This window comes from Enoplosus armatus, chromosome 18 (assembly GCF_043641665.1).
Source record: "Enoplosus armatus isolate fEnoArm2 chromosome 18, fEnoArm2.hap1, whole genome shotgun sequence".
NCBI classification, from domain to species: Eukaryota; Metazoa; Chordata; class Actinopteri; order Centrarchiformes; family Enoplosidae; genus Enoplosus; species Enoplosus armatus.
The window spans coordinates 6941775-6962364 of NC_092197.1; the positions used below are offsets into that span (position 1 = coordinate 6941775).

The 20590-nt window shown below is 42.2% G+C and overlaps 1 protein-coding gene across 1 annotated transcript; it reads right to left on the bottom strand.

Annotated features, from left to right (window-relative positions):
• On the bottom strand, positions 1-17579 carry LOC139301695 (uncharacterized). The gene is made up of 50 exons (XM_070925140.1): positions 17537-17579; positions 15324-15469; positions 15116-15228; positions 14893-15032; positions 14497-14720; positions 14289-14395; positions 14082-14200; positions 13838-13973; positions 12937-13019; positions 12696-12815; positions 12514-12615; positions 12273-12431; positions 12081-12163; positions 11838-11982; positions 11711-11755; positions 11426-11593; positions 10703-10822; positions 10470-10580; positions 10337-10369; positions 10055-10192; positions 9739-9885; positions 9472-9606; positions 9172-9329; positions 8950-9094; positions 8781-8835; positions 8626-8692; positions 8387-8520; positions 8267-8310; positions 7978-8151; positions 7390-7544; positions 7192-7305; positions 6979-7094; positions 6423-6577; positions 6132-6337; positions 5849-6026; positions 5538-5762; positions 5094-5263; positions 4929-4999; positions 4680-4780; positions 4453-4572; positions 3567-3704; positions 3333-3487; positions 3115-3214; positions 2732-2967; positions 1599-1782; positions 1241-1489; positions 909-1091; positions 736-795; positions 215-360; positions 1-118 (listed from the first exon to the last, which is right to left on the bottom strand). The coding sequence occupies exons 1-50, from the start codon at positions 17577-17579 to the stop codon at positions 74-76; spliced, it is 6501 nt and encodes a 2166-aa protein (XP_070781241.1). The 3' UTR covers positions 1-73.
• Between the last annotated feature and the right edge of the window lie 3011 nt (positions 17580-20590).

A 20590-nucleotide genomic window follows, 5' to 3' on the forward strand; every position in this document is an offset into this window, starting at 1 on the left:
GAAGACTTTATCACTGATTTGTTTTAAAAAAAAGTATCAAATTGGATGTTCTGTACAAAACTTGAACGTCGGCTCATGTGTCTGATTCTCCTGCGAAGTTGGGGTTGGTGAAAGCAGGCTGCAACAGAAGAATGACACCGCTTAGTATTTACACTCCAATAAAAACTTGACCGTGCGTTCACACCAAACCACAACAGGCTAATCAATAACCTACCACGTCAACATGACTGGTTGTTCTTGTTGGCAGACTCAAGCCGCTCAGTTTATACCCCCGGACAGTGAAGACATAGTACAGCACTCCAGCTATCAAGGCGAAAATCACTACGGCTGCAATGACGGCGCCAGCTATCACTCCTCCATCTGTATGAACAGAGATACACAAACACAGATGAGTCAACAGGGCTGTTAAACATACTTTTCATTTAAACTGATGTGCAACAGTTTCTAAAGCTACCCAACATTCAAACATATACTTGGGCACAGTAAATTAACCAAAAAGTAAAATGGACACTGGTGCTTTGTGTTAAATGCTACAAAAACAAAGTGCAGCTGAGGCTGATGGGAATGGCATTAGCTTTGCAGGTATTTGATCATAAACTAAAGTATTGGACAAAGTTACATTTTGACCTGCTGGTGGCGCTAGAGGAAAAGTCAGGATCACTAATGTGAATAAGATTCATCATCTGGGGACTGAGAATGTCTGAATAACATTTCACGGCTATATGTCACACTTACTGTTGACGCCTGTACCATCAGTGGGAAACACCGGATTACCGCCATCATCTGTTGTGTAGTCTGAAAGAGAGTTTCACATAGAGAAGCTGTTAATCTGCTGCTTATCATATCCCAGTTCTTTTGTACTACATTTTCTTTCTCCTGAGAGCTTTGAAAACCAAAACAATCCTTACACTGGCGATGGCGGCATGCGAAACCTCTCTTCTGCAGGCAGTTGTTGTCATTCCAGCGCCCATCGTCGTACATCTCCACGCAGTTCTCTTCGGCCACCTCCCCGGGGTGAAATGCCGCATTGGGCTCACCTGCAGCCCAGTTGAGGAAGCCCAGAGACGTCTTATCTGTCCAGCCCCAACCAACTACAAAATCAAACAGACAAGGTTCCAGCATCAAAAAAGGTTAGTGCACATATATACAAATTTTATGTGTAGTTCAAAGCTCAGGTCCAAATAGTCCAATGAAAAAAACCCAATGGTATCTTTGTTCTTTTGTCTATTTCTACACTCACAGTTGCGGTCCCTGGTGAGGCCGATCCAGAGGTTGTGAGGTTTGGTGTAGTTGAGGTTCCTGATGAACTCCACCTCCGCTCTGCTGTGGATGGACACCAGCTCTGCCTTGGCCGACTGGCAGTAGTGTTGGGAGTCCGGCCAAGAGTAACCCGGCTGACCGTTGTACACGATGTAACAGTAGCGGCCGTAGGGAATCCAGAATGGCAGACACTTTCCGTCACCAGGGGCGGGAGTCGGCGGTGGTTTCTCTGAAAAACGGCAGAAATTACATACAACAACACTGCAAGTTTTAGACTGTAAATTAAGCTTTTTCTTGTGTAGCAGAAGTCAGTTCAGTTTTCAGTAATTGTTATGTACCTGAGGAGATCTTGCAGATGTAGTGTTTAGCTTGGTCACACTTGGTGTCGTTCCAGGTCCCGTGGAACGCGCGTGAACCGTGCATACTCACGCAGCCCTCATCCTTAATGTTGCTGGGCTCTCCTGGTCCCCACTGAGTGAAGAAAACTGGCCAGCCATCTGTCCACATGTAGGAGCCGTCCTCCTGCGTTTCAAGAAGATATAAGCTTGGGTTCAATGGTTAAAGTTTACCCAAAATTACATCAAAAACAAAAAACTTCAACCCCAATACAAAGGAGGTGAATGTAATTTAATTGGTGGCGCTCGCAGCACTAAAAAAAAACCTCTGTAGAAAGTAGTTCCACCTGTCTACAAATACAGTAAAACCAGTAGAGGTAAGTAAAAGATATATATTTTCTTGTGATCTGGGTGAACTGACCTTAGTTTAAGTTTAATCAAACCTTTACTGTGACGTTTTTCTGTAAAATTGTAATTCATGAAATGTTTCACTTGATTTCATTATACATTTTTGCAGTTGCAAAAGATTTAGCTTCAAGGTTGAAGGCTTTAAAGTCCCTGAAAATGTACTTTCTCAATAAGCTGCTTACTTTGTTTGTTGGGATTTGATATAAACAAACAGTTTGGGTCAGTGGTGGAAAGAACATTTACTCAAGTACTGTACTGAAGTACAGTTTTGAGGTACTCATTCTTTACTTGAGTATTTCCATTTTCTGCTACTTTATACTTATACTCCTGTATATTTATTTGAAAGTAAATAACTTACCCAGAGAGGCCAAATTATCCTCTATTTCACAAAAAAGGCTAAGATTAGAAAAAAGTAAAAAAATAAATACAGATTTGTGCAGCAGAACCAGCTCCACCTCGACCATTTTGCTGATTATACTTCTTTACTTTAACTTAAGTAGGCCTTTGAAGGCAGGACTTGTAACAAAGTATTTTGACATTGTTGTATTGGTACTTTTACTGACAGTTATTGGGTTGTTTGGTCTGAAATGTGCACGTTTCTAACTTTTATTGTTGCTTATTTATACATAATTTTCTTTTACTCGAAACCAAGTTTTCAGGAACTTTAATGTCTTCATAATTTGCTGGTAGTTTAGGTTAACTATGGTGTGTTCCCTCCCTGGCAGCACCTTGCGCCTGAGTCCGATCCAGGCGTCGGCTTTGCCCTGCAGGACCACTCCAGCGACGAAGGCCTGGTCGTAGCTCATGTCAATGCTGGCCAGGTTGCCCCCCTCCTGCTGGCAGGCCGTCTGAGCCGCGTCCCAGGTCGCCGGCTCCTCCACCAGCTTGTAGCAGTTCAGGTACCAGGAGATGTAGCCGGCCGGGCAGGGGCTCTGGGTGGGGGGTGGAGGGTTGATGCTGCTTGCTGATGTGGAAGCAAATGGAGAAATGTGCTTTTAAGTAAGGCCTGAACTGGATTTAGCTGCTATTTGTTTGAAATGTTCTGAAAAATGAGAAAAAGAAAATGAATGTTATTTGAGCAGAAAGAATAACAACTGCAGTGTTTACTGACATTTCTTCCTGGAGCAGACGAAGCTGTGATCCTTATGACAGGCATCATCGTTCCACTTGCCGCTCACCAGCGGGCTGTGAGCCATCGCCACACAGTGTTCCTGTTGAGAGCAAGAAGAAAGCTTCAAGCTATCTAGCTACGAACACAAATCACCATATTTCTCACCTGTTTTGCTCCAATTGTCATAAATAACTCTAGTGTGAGTAAAATGTCCTCACCGCTCCTCCTGCATTGTTGGGCTCCTTGTCGTTCCAGTTGGTGTACAGCACAGGGCTGACCCCGTCACTCCAGGCGTACTGATTCTCCACCAAGAGGTCTGACAGTCCGATCCACGTGGGAAGCTCCAGGTCCCTCAGGTAACTGGACACAAAGTCTGGAGGAGAGGAGATGGTCAAAATATAGAGAGCAGTCTCTTTGACCTGGAGCTACTGGACTGGTTTAATTAACCTTACCATTCTCGTACTGGTCATCAATAACTGCCAGGTCTCCTCCTTGCTCTTTGCACCAACTCCGAGCGTAAGACCAGTTGGCTTTAATGTCATCTTTCTTCCCTTTGAACATGAAGCACTTATCCTTGAAACGCATCCAACCTGGACAGAAGGAAGGTAAAGACTACATGTATGTATGTATTTGTGTAAGTAAAATAAACTTTTAATGTTGGACTCGGCGATATGGATAACATCCTCCATAATGGTATATCTGATTTTATAATGTGATATTAATATATGCTGTTATATTGTACATTTTCTGGATTATTGGAAGAGAAACAGTTTATGGGTAAAATAACCAGGCAGCAGGTTTTTTTTAGGTAATCCATTTAATTAAATACCTGATAAATCAAGATACGCAATCACAGTGATGCAAAAGAAATGATAAAAATCCTACATTACCATTACCAAGAATATGGCTTTAGATGTTCTATACTTCTCTTATTGTCAACAAATACCATACAAATACCAAAAGCAAGTTGTTAGTCCGTCTCTCACCTCTTTAAAAACAGGTCATAAATATATATTTCAGCTGTGCACTCTAGTTTTTAGCAAAAGTGACTCAAAACAGGAGTAAGAAAGTGGTTTGTAAGGGACTATTTTCAGCTGCGGATTAATACACATTTGGAAGCAGGACTGTGTGTGTGGGATTAACTCAAAATAAATAGTGTGTGTGTTCATCCAAATTTGAAGTTCCTTGCATTTGTTGACAATAAGAAAATGTATCACCAGACATATCCTCTCAAATATGTTATACACACCTATCCATATACAGCCTGCATGATTTAATAAATAAAGAACACATATCATTTAAGATGTTTCATGTTTATATATAAAAAGCGTCTGTTACCTGCGGGGCAGTTGCCCTCCCAGGGCTGTGTGGGTGGAGGAGGGGTGTGGACATCTCCGGGGAACTTCTTACAGACGTATCCTGCTCCAGCCCGACCACAGTTGGCATCGTTCCATCCACCTTAACAAGCCAGAGTTCATTGTAAATATCACGTCCGTTCAGTAAACAAACACAACAAATCAACTGACTATTCGGCCTCAACTGTCCGATGAATGGAGTTTCAATACCTTGATGTCTGTTCATCTGAACACACTGTTCCTCCCCGTTGGCGTTGTTGGGCTCACCCGGGCTCCAGTGAGTGTATGTCACAGGGGAGAAGTCCACCCACCTGTGCAGGTAAAACAAAGGAACCTTGCCGTTGACCTTTTGTGCGCACATCTGTTTCATTATGAGCTCTGGGATTTGTCTCTGACAACATCCTCACATCCTTCCCCTTTGAATTCACCTCAAATCCAAACACAAAGAAATACACATACATGTATTGTCCACTTGCGATGCCAAACATCCTCAGTCCAATCCAAGCTGCAGAAACCTGGCCTGTCCCCACCTGGAAGATCAGTACAACACGACACAAACGTATTTCACTGTATCATATTGCAACATGTTCTACTGTAAAGAAGTAACAGAATAAAAAGGCGCACCATGCTGTTAACGTATGTCTGTTCGTCTTTGTTGAGGATGGAGACGAGTGAGGCCTTCTCAGCGTAGCAGCGTCTCATAGCTGCGTAGTAGTCCACTATGTCTGTGTCGTTATAGTAGTAGCAGATGTTGTTGTTCTTCCTCCAGCCGGGGTTAGTACCACAGTCAGGAGCTGAGGGTTGAAACACGAGAAAACAAACATGGAGATGATGTGATCTGCTCGTTATTTTACTCCACAGTGATTCCTGGTAGGATGATTAATGTTTACCTTTATTTAACCCCACTGAAATTAAACAGATTTTTCAAGAGAAATTTTGCCAAACAAGCTGTGTCATAAAGTTTCACACGTACCAAACATTCAAATTATAAAAGTTGCCCTCCGAAATCAAAAACAAAACATGACTTGTTCGTGCAGGTAGGACAGGTGCATTATGGGGATGGTTTACCTGGGAGAGGAGGTGGGGGCACGGGGGGCAGGAGGGGTTTCTTTCCTTTAGCAATCATGCATATCCAGTCCTGGTGAGCGTCACAGTTGAGATCGTTCCACCAGGAGAAGGTCCCGTTGGTGCTGCTCACCATCTCTACGCACTCCTCGCGGCCCTCGTGGTTGTTGGGCTCTCCCTGGCCCCAGTTGGTGTGCGAGAGAGGTGTGCCATCGCTCCAAGAATAGCCTACGTGATGGGAATAGTCATGAAGTTTTGTGTGTATTTTTTAGCTTCCACCAGGGTCCACTCTATAAAACACACATTATACTCACCTCCTTCTGTAGGGTTGTTCTTGAGGCCGATCCACTTGCTGCTGGCTTTGCTGTACAGAGACAGGAACTCCTCCTCTTCCTGATTGTGAATGCTGACCAGATTAGCTCCTCTGGCGACACAGTCCTCGTGTGCTGCTCCCCAGCTCTTCTTCTGGGACCAGTCCACATTGTGGAAGAGCTGCAATAAATCAGCCAATAAATCAGTACTGGGAAATTGACTGCTGAGCTAATGGCCCCTGCAGAGAATCGTGGTTTTAGCTGTTTGATTCACTGCCTTATATACCTTGTAACAGTTTCTGAAGTGAGGCAGGGCCGTCCAGCCGTCAGCACAGCCCTGTGCAGGAGGAGGAGTCGGGGCCTTGGTGGGTGGGGTGATGTCAGGTCTGGGTTTCTCACAGAAGAAGGCGTACTTCTCTGAGCACTGCTTGTCATCCCAGAAACCACCAATCTGACCCGTTGTCATAGCCACACAGGTTCCATCCCCGTTATCTAGAGACAAAAATCACATTGGTGTTTTCCAATGTGTATTTCTTATCCTGTCCAGCTGATATTAGAATTAGTGTTAGGTCTGTACCTGGCTGGCCTCTGTCCCAGTGAGTGAAGGTGAGAGGTGAGCCGTTGTCCCAGATGTAGTCCACCCCTCCAACCATCCCTCCTCGAGCACGCAGGCCAGTCCACCACAAACCTGTCTTTCCTGACAGTGCCACTGTAAAATGTGCCTGCTCATAACTACAGTGAAACACAGACAGACGAGTGAATCAGCCACCATTATTAATTCATCCTGCCTTTTTTTTCCCTAAGTTACAGCTCATATGGGAGGGCAACATCACATTAACATTCAATTCCTACATACTCCAAATCACATACATCCATAAAGGGTGAGGGTAAAAGTCATAACTCCTTGCCAAAAGATGTAACAAATTTGCCCCTGAAAATAAAATAAAAGTAAGAAATAAGAGAAGGGAGAAAACTTTTTTTAATAAACAAGACTGTAACAATGGGGGCTGCAAGCGGGGTAGTTCCAAAGTTCAGAGTACAGTATAATTTCAAAATAAAGGGAGGTAAGGAAAAAAGTAAAAGATGCTACAGGTTCCTTTCTGATTGACATCTCTGCTATTTGAATAACTCACATGTCTCCGATGTGCAGCAAGAAGCCGTCCTGCTCTTTACAGAAAGCCTTAGCATCCGACCAGCTCCTGGTGGTCTCCTCCATCCAGTAGCAGGAGTAGCCGTATGCATCCCAGCCCTGACACATATCAGAAGAAGTGAGGCTATTGTAGTGATAATCAACAGGCATCGTAACTTGAGTCTGAGAAAAACAGTTTGGTCAGAGTTTGTCCTACCTGAGGGCATCCGTACACGGTGGGTTTCACAGAGGGCACTGGATAATGTGCTTTGGGCATTTTGCATATGTAGGTATTGAGTTCTGTACAGGACACGTCGTTCCATCGGCCAGTCTGGAACAGAGATGAAATCAGTCAGTCAAAATGTAGCTTGATTGTTTCTATGCAAAATGCATTTTACTGGTGTGTGAGACTCACCTGGTGTAACATCTCAACACAGTCTTCACTGAACCCATCGTGGTTGTTGGGTTCCCCTGGAGCCCAGTAAGTGAAGGTCACCATGTGTTCGTCAGACCAGGTGAACATACCGGACACGAACAGGTCATTCAGACCGGTCCACGCGTCACTGGTGGCTGTGAAGGACAACCCCGGGAAGAAAAAACCAACGTGTTCAACCATACATGCTATTAGAAGTGTTCACACAACATAATGAATTAATTCAGTTTTCAGTTATAACACCTGTGGAAAATGTTGCTCATTTCTAGTCATCAAAACATGCCTCGTGTGCTTTTCTTTTCTTTTCTCTATCTCAGCAGACTACCAAAAGCCACAGTTTTTGGTTCAGATTTGCTCAATAAATTGACATGCACTAAACTAATTCAGAATCACAAATTTTATCAACATTCAACCCAAGACAACAAACAGTGTCAAAATTGAATCAGTGCCCTTAAATGTGTGAGCGAATAAGAGCTAATTCTAATTGTTACCTAAACCTTTACATCTTCCTCCCTTCTACTTCCTCTGTCATTAAACCGGCTTTCATCTCCTCATTTTCTAGCTCCATACCCATGTACAGGTAGCTTTCCAGCCAGCTCTGCTCTGTCATTGAGAGGATGGATACAAGTTCAGCACCCACACTCCTGCAGGTGTCCTGGGCATCGTTCCATGTCTTTTTGTCTCCAAAGGGTTTGTAGCAGAACTCTCCAAACTCGTACCAGTCTGGCCCAGAACACCTCAGCTCTGTAGGAGAGAGGGAATCGGTGCAATTATCATGAACTGAAAGATGCATAAAGCATAAAAAAATGGTGTCTGCTCAGAGGAAAGAGATTCATTTCATAAATGCATATGAACTCACCCCCATCTGCAAAAGTGTAAGACACGGCATAGCTTCCATCAAATCTGTAGAAAATGACATTCGTTATTGAATTAGCTTCCCAGGACTGAACAAGGAAATGGGATTTAGTTTGAAACTTACTGTCTTGAGGTGATGCCATTCCTGGTGGAGCCGGCATAGAAGTCCTGTCCTGCAGCTTTCAGCAAAGTACAATCTCCCCCAATGTCATTTAAAATCACTCCAGCGTGGATGGCTGCAGCACAGATGTTTGAGTCCTGTTAGAGGAGCAGAGAGATATGTATATATTCAGCTTTTAAAAAATGTCTTTCCTCAACGCGGCACAGAAGCTGTGACACAGATAAGACGATACATTCACGTACCCCACGATACACAGAAGAGCCGTACACACTGTAATAAGAATTGGCGCAGCCTGCCGGACAGTGGACACTGAAAGACACATGAGAATCAATTCAGCTGTATATAATATGCAGCACATCACTATATGTGTAAAAATATTATCTAAGGTTTCACTCACGTCATTTGATCATTGGAAAAGATGAAGTTGGGCTTATTGGCGCATGTGACTGCATCTGTTGAACCACAATTTTTCATTACTGACAATCTGTTTATTTGTGAAAGCAGATTATGACTGAAAATCTAACTTTTAGAAACTGGAAGTAGATTTGTAACACTGGTTTTCTTACAGTCCGGTGAACATCCTAAGATGTCGAAGCGCAGGCCTGCCTGACCGCTGAACTCCAGCGGGAGGATGCGGACGTACTGAGCGGACACAGGTGTACCCAGCAGCTGAGTGTCAGGAGTGTCTCTGTCTGTTGAGCCTGGGAAAAACTGGAAAGCAAGGAGATCCAGAATGACAACCTGATCTCCATCTTCACAGGTTCTTGGTAATGTTTCTGCTTACTCACCTGCCCGTCAGCAGTGTAGTCAGTCCAGGTTGTTCCGTCCATACTGTGCTGGAGCTTAAATTTGGTGAGCCAGTGGTCATTTTGTGGACACCCCTGGATTACTATTCCTGTCACTTTTCTGGTCTGGCCCAGGTTTACCTGGATCCAGCTTGAAGTTGCTGGAAAGCCATTAGATATAGTATGAGGTTAATGTGAGGATACCAATTCAACAATATTTTTTGTCAATAAAAACTCTGTCTTCATCTTTAACCATCATTTAAAATATTCTTTCATATGTGTGACTGCTGAGTTGGTACTTACGGATTCCTGAAGGCATCCAGCAGGAATTCCCATTCAAACGGGCTTTGTTAGGAGTGAAGAGACCAACAGAGGAGGAAGCAGAGAGCTGGGAGTCTGTGATGTTCCCGTCCTCGACACCCAGGCCGTGCAGACACACTGTGAGCAAATCACGAAACATTGGCTGTGATCGTACAAATTCAGGGGCATTCTGTGATGCATGCAGGAGGCATGGAGGTTGGATTTTAAACTACTAACATGAATGGAAGAACAAGAAGAAGAAGAGCTCACCTTTTTGTTCACAGCTGTAGGTGATCTCGAGATATTTGGAAATAGTGGGACAGGGGTCCACCTCCACATGAGCGTACGCAAAGCAGAAGGGACGGTTGTCACACGTCTTTCTAAAGTAAGGAAGGATACCGTCCACTGTGCAGCTTCCTACAGAACAGGGATCATGTTTTGGTTAAGCATGGATCAATACTTACTTTACTTATTCATTTGCACAAAACAGGCAACAATGGACACTAACAGGTAATTACAAATAAGGATTGTATAAGAATTTCCATTTGTGATTGTAGAATCTGACAGAGTGACTACTGTGCAGCACCTCCTCCTGATCCATCCAGGTGTGGACAGATGTCATCATTCTTTCGTCCATAGAAAGCTGACTGGATGTTGATTACACTTTCATGTGGACAGTGAAGGACAGCTGAGGAGTCCTGGCACACCACCGCCGTCATGAAACCTGGAGCAGGGAGGATTCGCACATCAAGTGTCATTTGTAGAAATAAAGTTGAAGTGAAAACTTATCACAACATTTATAATTTCACTTTGTTGTTTCAAGAAGTCACTATGGAGGAAGTCACATCAAATAGTGAGGTATTGTTACCATCATGAGGTGGAGGAGGCTCAGGTGTGTTTCCTGAAAGAGGAAACATGAGAATAGTGTTACCAACATGTATCAACACACAAAATATTGTCTTCTGTTTGCAAGTGTCAACAATTAAAGCAACGTATCTCACCTCTCCGCTTGCAGATGTATCCTCTTCTGTTCTCACAGTTGTCATCGTTCCAGTAGCCGTTGTTAATGAGTATAGACAGGCAGTCTTCACCGTAATAGTCGTCTGGGTTACCTGTGCAGAAAGGTGAGGTCAAGAGAGGGAATTCAGCTGTCATTATATATCATCATTGTATGTTTTGTTTCTGAATGCATTCTCACAGAAATCGTGCAGAAAATGTTCGGCTCTAAATTAACCTGCGTTCCAGCGGATGTATCTGAAAGGAGCCCCATCTGTCCACTCCCAGCCGCCTTCAGTGATGGAGTCATGACCACCCATCCATAAGGAGATGCCTGTGGGAGTCTGCTGGATCACACCTGAGAGGAAACAACAAAATACAACTTAAGGTGAGCATGTGGGAACAGACTTTATATCTTAAGGAGTAACTTAACACCAGGCTGAAAAGCAGTGTTTCACTGCCCTCTCTGGTAGTTGTTGCACCTGTAACCACACCCAACAGTGATGCCACGGTGTCCTGGAGTACAACCATACATCATTGCAGAAAAGTGAGAAGTTAAACCACTGGAGGTCAGAGAAAACAAGATTTTCAGTGGGTGTTAACGTTCTTCTTTAAAGACACAATGGGCAGACTTTGAAAATGTTCTTTTGCCGCGCCCCCAGTGGTGGTATCACACAAGACACTGTGGCAGATACCAGTGCACACCGCTACACCTCCTCCCACTGCACATAGGAAAGCAACACATGGACCAACTTTCACCAGAATAACAATTTAAACATACTACAGTCACACAATAATTCTACACACTAATTCTATACACTGTTGTGTTAGAGACATAATTGAGACAAACACAAAAACTTCATGAAATGTAATAAATAATAATAGAAATAAATAAAATCAGGATGAACGCAGGGGAAAATGAAAATGTCAGAACATTGGAGTAAAGGTGTGAAGGTCCCACCTTGTATGAAGGCCTGTTCAAAGGGATCGGTGATGCTGACGAGGTCTCCTCCCTGGTTGGTGCAGTCAGCTCGAGCCTCAGACCACGTCCTGGTCGACAGGAAGTTGAACAGGTAGCAGTAGTCGTTGAAAGGGTCGGACATCCAAGAGCCACATTTCTCATTCCATCCTGAGACAAACACAAACAACAGTTCATATATGCACATATCCCAATTAACACACACACACATATCATCTGTTTCAGCTCATGCTTGAAGTGCAATGATTGGTGTAATATCGAGTTAACCTGGTCCAGATGTTGGGGGCTGGGGAGGGGGTCCTTGTCCCTTGGCTGTGGAGAGACAGGACAAAGAATAACTCGGAAATACAGTACGAATACGACACAAGAAGCATGTGAATAAAAAATATCAGACCTTTCTTGCAGATAAATTCCTTCGTGGCGGTGCAGTAATCATCATTGAGTTTCCCAGGTTCATGGTGAGTCATCCCTCTGAGGTGCACACAGTCCTCGTTATTCTGCCAGTTGTCTGGCTGGTTGGGCGCCCATGGGAGGAGGTCCTGAGATCCAAAGACAAAAACAGCCCAGACTGAAAGGTTGCTTCAACATGAGCACCTTCACAGTCACACTGCAGCATGTTCATGGCTTTATCACTTACTGCAGGAGTTCCATCGGTGTATACAAACTGGTTTTCAACATTGATATCATTCAAACCCACCCAGGCTTCCCCCGGCATGTGAGCTACAGATAAAATACACAAACATCAAACAATACATTTACATTCACAACATTTCTTCATGAATTATTTCATGATAATTGGAAGAATTGGAGTGTTTTCTTGGCCACTCACCTGTTAGAAAACTCAGTTCTTCCTGCGAGTGGAAGCTGGCCAGGTGAGCCTGCTCTCTGTTGCAGTGAGCCTCAGCATCCTGCCAGTTTTTCACCATCTCAGTCTCAAAGTGATAGCAGAAGTCCCCATACAGCAAATATCCAGCGTCACAGTGGGAATCTGAGGCAAACAAAATGTACACAGTTATTAACACAGCTTTAGCTAGACAGTTTGTGAAGAGGGAACATGGAGTGTGACTGACCAGGAGCTGAAGTTGGTTTGGGGTTCTGTCCACCCGTCATCTCACAAATGTAACCCAGGCTCTTGAAGCAGGTGGTTGTTTCCCATTTGCCATCATAATTTCCTGGAAGAGAACATAAACTCAGCTGATGTTGGTCTTGTAATGCCAGTTTAGGGCTAGAATGGCAGAGCGCAGATTTGTACCTGTGAAGATTTGTCCACAGTCCCAGAAGCCTGCAGTGTTTCTGGGCCAACCAGGACCATAGTTGGAAAAAGTAATCTCGGTTTTATCCACCCATTTGAAATCCCCGTCTTGGTCCTTATCTGGTAACATCACGAACCGGAAAATTAATGGAAAGGGCGTTTTCACAAATCACATTTATTGTAAAGATAACAAGACATTTTTGTTATTGTTCCACATCAACACATGAAGTGTGTAGAGCACCTGATAAACCAATCCAGATGTCAGGAATGTCCACTTGGTGAAAGTCTGGAAGGTTTCCGTTTATGAAGAACTGCTCTTCTTGACTGCACACGAGGAACGGGACACAAATAACAGACAGGGTAAGATTTCTACTGTTGGATTTTGGTTGCAACCATGAACATCTTAAATGCCTTTAAGTGAGATTGTGAGAACTTTGAACAACATTTCTGTGCAACGACAAACTGAATTACCCTTCATTTGTTCCAGTTGCTTCCCAGACATCATCATTAGATGACCCAGTCTTGCTCAGCTAATGAGCTTTTTGGCCTCTGTTAGCTCATTGTTTTGTTTTTCCGGTGCTGCTTTAAGTGAAAAAGCTCTGATAAACCTACTGTACACTACCTACCCAGCAACAAACAGCAGACAGACAAAGTAGCGACTAGTTGGTGAACATAGTGGAGCATTTGGCAGCTAAAGAGCCAGATATTTCCCTTCAGAGTTGGCAGAGACCGAAAACAAAGCTAAAAGAGAGTCAATATTGGACATTCGTGAGGTGGCCAAAACTATGACTCAAAATGAATGCTTATGTTGCTCTGTGTCTGCTTGATGTGTAAAGGCAACTGTTTTTATGAGGCAATAATATGTCAATGTTGTGTTTTCAGTTTGCTCTGCTGCCCTAAGTGGCCAACAATCAATGAATGAATGCAGCTTTAACTTTTGTGATAAAGCAATTGAAATGTTTATCTGTGACACGCCAAAAATATAATGTAGTCCCAAGGTCAGCAGAATTGGCTAACATCAGCAACCTGAAGGACGGTGGTGCCAATTAAACCTGTTGCAGGGAAACCCTGTTTGTAAGAGAAAGATTCTTTTTTATTTCTTTCAAACGTTACGTAGTGCCTGTCATTTTGTTCTTTCCTACCTGTTTATAATCAGCAGGTGGGACCCCATGTCGGAGCACTTGGTGAGGGCCTCGTGCCAGGTGGTCAACAGATTGACATTACTGACCATCCAGTAACAACTGCCGGCGAAGCTCAGCCAGCCAGGAGGGCAGATGGCTGGAGGTGAGTTTTGGAGGAACAGCAGGAAAAGGTTAAGAAGCAAATATCTAAACAACATTATTGTACTTATCATGACTGAGACAAGAGATAAACAATCCAGCTTACTGTTCAGGGGGCGTTTACACATGTAAGGACGCTCATATCTGCACACATGAGATCTCCATTTCCCAAATTCATCTGATGAATCTTTGATTATTGCAGAACATGAGCCGGCCTGTGCATCACTGTGGGAGAACATGTGTTTAAACCTTGATTGAACAAGTTGGTATTACAGTTTAAATGACAGCAGGTATATACGATATGATGTCTTACACTGCAGGTTCACCGGCAGCCCAGTTTGTGTACCCCACTTGGAGAGCATCAGACCAGGTGAGCTGCGCGTTTCCTGCTTCAACTTGACATGAAATCTTGCTGCATTTCTGGACAAACAAAGCTCATCCTCACATTGATGTACTGAATATTCACATGCAACATTAAATAATAAAGTGAGCTTCTTAATGCCACACTATTTTCCCCTCACCAGTGTGGAGAGCCCAATCCAGAGGTCAAACTGCGATGGGTCCAGTGTTCCTGTGATGTACTGCTCTTCTCCTGCTGAGGTGATGGACACCAGGTCTCCTCCGTCCTGCACACAGTCGTGTCTGGCTGCCGACCAACTCTTCCTGGTGTCTGCCTTCAGCTTGTAGCAGTTGGAGCCGTACTGTCTCCAGCCGTTGGCCAAGTCACACCGTGGGCCAGGGTTTGCTAAAGAGCAGAAAAGAAAATGTGTTTAAAATGAGTAGTTAGTCTCCCGTATTCAGCCCATGATCTAAAAAGGACCACACAGGATCTGATCTGAGCTCTTTTTTGTTGGATCAACTTTAAATGAAAAGTATTGTGGGTTTAAATGCAGAAGGGTCAAAAAGAAAAAACGTACGGTTGACGTGCTTGCAGATATATTTCCTCTTAACATTGCAGTTCTCATCATTCCACTGTCCAAAGCTGGATCCCACCACCTGACCACAGTCCTCCCCGGGGTCATCACCCCAGTTATCAGGCTGGCCTTGCATCCAGTATCTGAAACAGGAGAGAGATAAAATACTCAACGCATCCTTGAGTGTGCAGTTTTATTCATGTCCAGTTTGAATGATTTTACATACGATAGGTATTGTATAAAAGGACTCCCATCACTCCACTCCCAGACTCCTTCTGAGACTTGGTCATTCAGGCCGATCCAGTAGATCTCGGTGCGGATTTGTGTCCTCACCCACAACTAGAAATAAAAACACATTAACGCAGTCAGTGAGTGAAATGACAAGAGAACAACTTTGAAATCTTGTTTCTGGAAGCGTGTGTGTGTCGTCTCACCCTCTCGTGAATGTCTTGAATGCTCATCAGGTTGCTGTTCTGCTCCAAACAAAACGCGTTCGCCTCCATCCACGTCTTTGTGTCGGTTGCAAAGAAGTAACATTTATCCTCATTCTCCCTCCAGCCTTGCTGACACTGGCAACGGGCTGAAAACACAACAGTACAGACTGTTACTGTGTACATATATATGACCAAAACATGATATATTAAATATACAAAAGAACACAATAAATATGTGAGAGCATATAAAAAATACTCCTCCTCTTAGACAGGCTAGTAGTTATTTTTCTGTTGTTGTGATACTATTTCTTTTCATTTCCCTTGCCCTCCTCCACAGAGGTCAGAGAGCTGCTCAAGAATGCTTCAAGAGTCATAAACAAATTACCTTCCTGTTAGTCAGTGGTGGAAGAAGTATTCAAATCATTCAAAAAGTAGTGATACCGCCCCATAGAAATCATCAATTACAAGTAAAAGTCCTTAAATAAATGAAACATTTCACTTAATTAAAAGTACAAACACATTATCAGGAAAATGTACCCAAAGTATCAATAGTAAAAGTATTCCTTCGTCAGAATGGGCTCCGTCATTGTTAAGACTGGATCATTATTATTGATGCATTAGCATGTAAACAGTACTTTAATGTTACAGCTGGTTGAGGTGGAGCTCATTTAAAATGCTTTATATACTTTTTGGGTAGCTAAATCTATAACAGAGCATCATATTTTATATACCGGTCACAGGTTTTGTTTGTATACTCTATCTGAAAAGTAACTATGGCTCTCAACCAAATGTAGAGGAGTACAAAGTACAATATTTCCCTCTGAGATGTAGTGGAGTAGAAGTATAACGTAGCATCAAGTGGAAATACTCAAGTAAAGTACAAGTAAATTTACTAAGTTACATTCCATCACTGATGTGAGTTCAAGATTTGAAGATTTTTGAACACTGAAGCCGACTCAGACGTGCCTGCAGCTGCAGTTCCTGTAAAGGCCACCAGATGCTGGCCTCAAGAAAATGGTTTTGAACACATTTATTTCACAAGAAATCAGATTCTCACTAGTTTGTTTCACTTCTTCTCATGTGTCTAATGTGTGGATTTTACTCTTTGGGTTCTGAAACCCAAGTTCAAGGATCTGGTCGACCTCAGAGATCTTGAACTTGTGGTTTGAACACAGAAGTCTGTTAATCACAATTTTACATTGCTTTTAAGAAATGTGTCTGTAAAACTGATATAAATGCACCATTACGCAGATTACAAAACATAAAGGAAAAACATCTTTTAGTCTTTGATTACTTTTCATGGTTGAGAAGTCAGTTGACCAGTTGATGTGGAATTTCACAAGATGGTGAATGATTTGAATGCCCATCAATCATAAAAGTCCCGTGACAGATCCACAGTCCAGCCATGTCAGTCAACTCTCAGCACCTCATACAAATCTTTGGGTAATGTTTGACTTTAACAACTTTTACGGACACTGTAGAATCACATGTTCACACATAATGGGTTGAAAGACCACAAGAAAACCACCACAGAAGCAAAGACGAAGCAAAGTTTTCCACCTCACCATTTTCTCTGCCTGACTAAACCATCACACTCTTCAGCCTGTATGTCTGCTGAGACAAAATATTCTTCAATCTTCTGCCAATTACATCATTTTTAGATTTAGATTAGTTGAAAATTAGTTGATGCACAGACTATCAACCATAAAAAAACACATAAAGCTTCTGTCATATCCATGAGTGAATACACTGTTTTGATTACTGTTGAATTAAAAATTTATTTTAAGAGCCTTTTCAATTTCCACTGTGGGAGCTAGAATCAGAATCAGAATCAAAATCAGAAATACTTTATTGATCCCCGGGGGGAAAATATACAACGTGGATCTTTTTTTCCAACTCGTCTTTTTATTACTTTTATGCCAAAACTAAAATCTCATGCGACAAGATTCTTCCTTCCATCTCAGGCCTGCTCATCATGCGCTTCATGCACTTTTAATAATTTCTTCAAAAAATACAGCACAAAGTAAAAGTAGTTTGATTAATGTTCTTAACAGCTGCTTTACATCAAAATGCATATAAAGTTAAAAGCACAACTTTCAGAACCCGGGTCAGCGCTCTCAGGTTTATGCTTTGACCTCCTCCATGGTCGGTGTAATCATGAATTTCACTCTCAGGGATCAGAAACACTAAAATGTCATCAAAAAGAGACTCACCGCAAGCAAGAAGAGCAGCAAAGGTGAGCAGCTGCAGCAGCATTCTTTGTCTTCTGTCCATCTTTATTTTTCTGTGTTCACCTCTTAAGGTGTGTTTCTACACATCCTAATGTCTCTACGTTTTTCTCCCTCAGCCTGGCAGTGTGTGTGTGTGTGTGTGTGTGTGTGTGTGTGTGTGTGATGTGCTCCAGCTCCCAGTCATCACACCTCTGAGCATCTTCTCTTTAGTTCACCTCTTTTCAGCATCCGTCCAGGGTCCAAAGACTGAAAGCAGTAAAACACAGATGACAAACACTTGACCTCTTGACTCATTTTCTACATTACGACCTGCGGTAATCGGACACCAAATATAAAACTTAAATGATTAAAAACAACAGCTGGCTATTAAAGTAGGCCACGATGTGCAATATTAAGGATAAAACATTTGAAGTTCATATAACCAAAAAATTACAACAACCAACGATAAATACAATTTGACAAAACAAAATAGACATTTTCTAAGATTAAAAAAAGAGTAGTTTTCTTCTGCATGTTACTTCTTTCACATAAAGCCCTTTGAGTTTACTTGTGACTGAATTACTTCACTAATGTAGAGATTAAAAGGCTGGGCATATTTCATTTAATGTATTTTCTGTGTTCCATTTCATTCTAAAACAACAATTGTTAAAAATGGTAGAAATTAAGTGAGCTGTGTGGTGTAGGCCCCAAGAACTCATGTCACACGGTACACAATGATAATAACAACACACAAGAGGTCATACAATGTTCCTTTAACATCACAAACTATCATGGTATGTAAATATTTTGTGCATCAGGAGCCTCAGGCGTCTTTAATAACCTTAACGAGACATAGATTATGGGAGTGTGCACATCACATTTGAAACCACAAAGTCCAGAAGACAATGTTTATAACAACCACATGTCAACTGTCTATAAACTTTATACTGCCAAACATCTGCCTCCAACTGTTACTTTTTAACTCGGTTAAATGGGACGTTACAAAACAATAAACGCAAAAACTTGAAATCAAATTCTCATTTACACGTTATATTGCTCGGCAGACAACCAGGAAAGCTCAAAGATTACTGATCGGACTTGAGCGTAAGAGATGTCTGCTGTTCACAAAAGAATACATTCATGAATCTTCATTGAGAAGAAAATGTACACACCCAAGAGTGACAAAATTAACTATGAAACTCCCACAAACTCTTCAGTTTAGTGCAGCCTGATGTGAATGTTGTTGGTGACTTTTCATAACTGAACTAACAGTTCATTATATAAAAGGGGCATTACCACAAACCTGATTTCTACAGTCCTGACTGGAAAGCAAAATTTCATTAAGTGTTACAGAACAAAAAGAGGAATCCCACCAGTGAACTTTACACATAACTTTATTGTACCAATTTATACCAATACCATGTAAACAAAAAGCAAAAGATGGAAGCAGTCAAGAGGAGGAAGAACACAAAGTACAGTTAAGTTTACAAAAGACTCAGCATCTGGCTCATTTGCTAACAAAGTTGGCAACAATATTGATAATATATTGTTGATCATATGCACTAGAAGTAATACCGGCAGGACACAAACTGTGCAATAATATGTATTATTTCTAGTATATAGCATTTCTGTTATAAACTCTGTCAGCTTATTCTGAAAAACAAAACTGTTGCCGGAAATTATTACATTTTTTTTTTACATATGGCAGAAATCGGTTAAATAAACATCCTCAAACTTATAACATGAATAACAAGAAATTCTCCTTTTAGGACAAAAATATACTCAGACTTCACATCTATTCTAGGAAAATAGTGCACAGCAATGGATTAGATAGTGTAGTAGAATAATACCAAAGATACACCTATCTTATTATACAAAATGTCCATATATTAAAATATAACGCAACCATCTGCTTAGACAAACCTCAGCTGAATCTCACACACATCTGAAAGCACTCTGATTAGGATTTCTGACAGTCCAGCTATCGTCAAACACAAATCTTTGAATTTGAAAAATCTGTCCCTGTCAGGCTGAACAGATCTCTATACAACAATGTCAAACTGAAGAAGAACTGGAGAGGTGCACCATATTGCTCTGATCGGTCCTCGACTCTAGTCTCAATGCTGAGGTCGAGGTAAAGGTGGCGGTTGAACCAGATTTGCATCTACACCTTCCTATAACGGTTGGTGCACTTCTTTTTTTTTGGCACTTGCAGCAGTTAAATTCTTGGGACCCGTCACCTCCTCACCAGTGGCTGATTTGTCCCAATCAGCTTTAAATGATTGTTCAAACACAATTACAGGCAAATCCCTAAAAGTTATGACCGCTGGGATACGATCCAGCTTACATAGAAGCACCTTTACAAAGTCTCACTGCTCTAACAGATGCTTTCACTGAACCTGGCGTGAGATCAAAGGAATCTTGGAAATGTATTTGACATCTTAACATCGTACTTGAGATCGACTGATGAAAATGTTTTAACTGCACATGCTGCACTGCAAACAAAAGGTGTTGAATCCAGTTCGATCACATCTCTCTGGATAATGAAAACAACTGCAGAGCCAAACCGTCTAAGAGAAGAGACTTTTGAAATGCTTTCATACTGGCTCACTACACAGTCCACGTTCATGATGTGCACAGTAGTACTTCTGAACCCAAACTCACCTTTCATTCTCAAGATGTCAGTATTAAATACAAGGCTCAGCTACTATTTTCCCTTTAAGAAAAAGTCAAAACTATGTCAAAGGCAGTCAAACTGAAGAAAATACAGTACAAAATACTACACTGATTGCAAGTAACACCAGCAGGAGTCAAGAAGAATGTCTTGGATGTGTCATTTTGTCAGAGAAGACTTCAGATTTGTCAGATGTGCACTTCAAGTCAGTAAAATCTCTATCACTGTGTGCAAACTGAACATCAGCCTAAATTGTGTTTCAGGCTGATGTTCAGACGGTGGCGACAGTAATGAACTTGCTGGGCGAAATCACTCCGTCACCGTCTGTGTGCTTCGTGTTGTGTGCTTGTGCAGTGATCAGATCTGATGATGATGACCCGGCA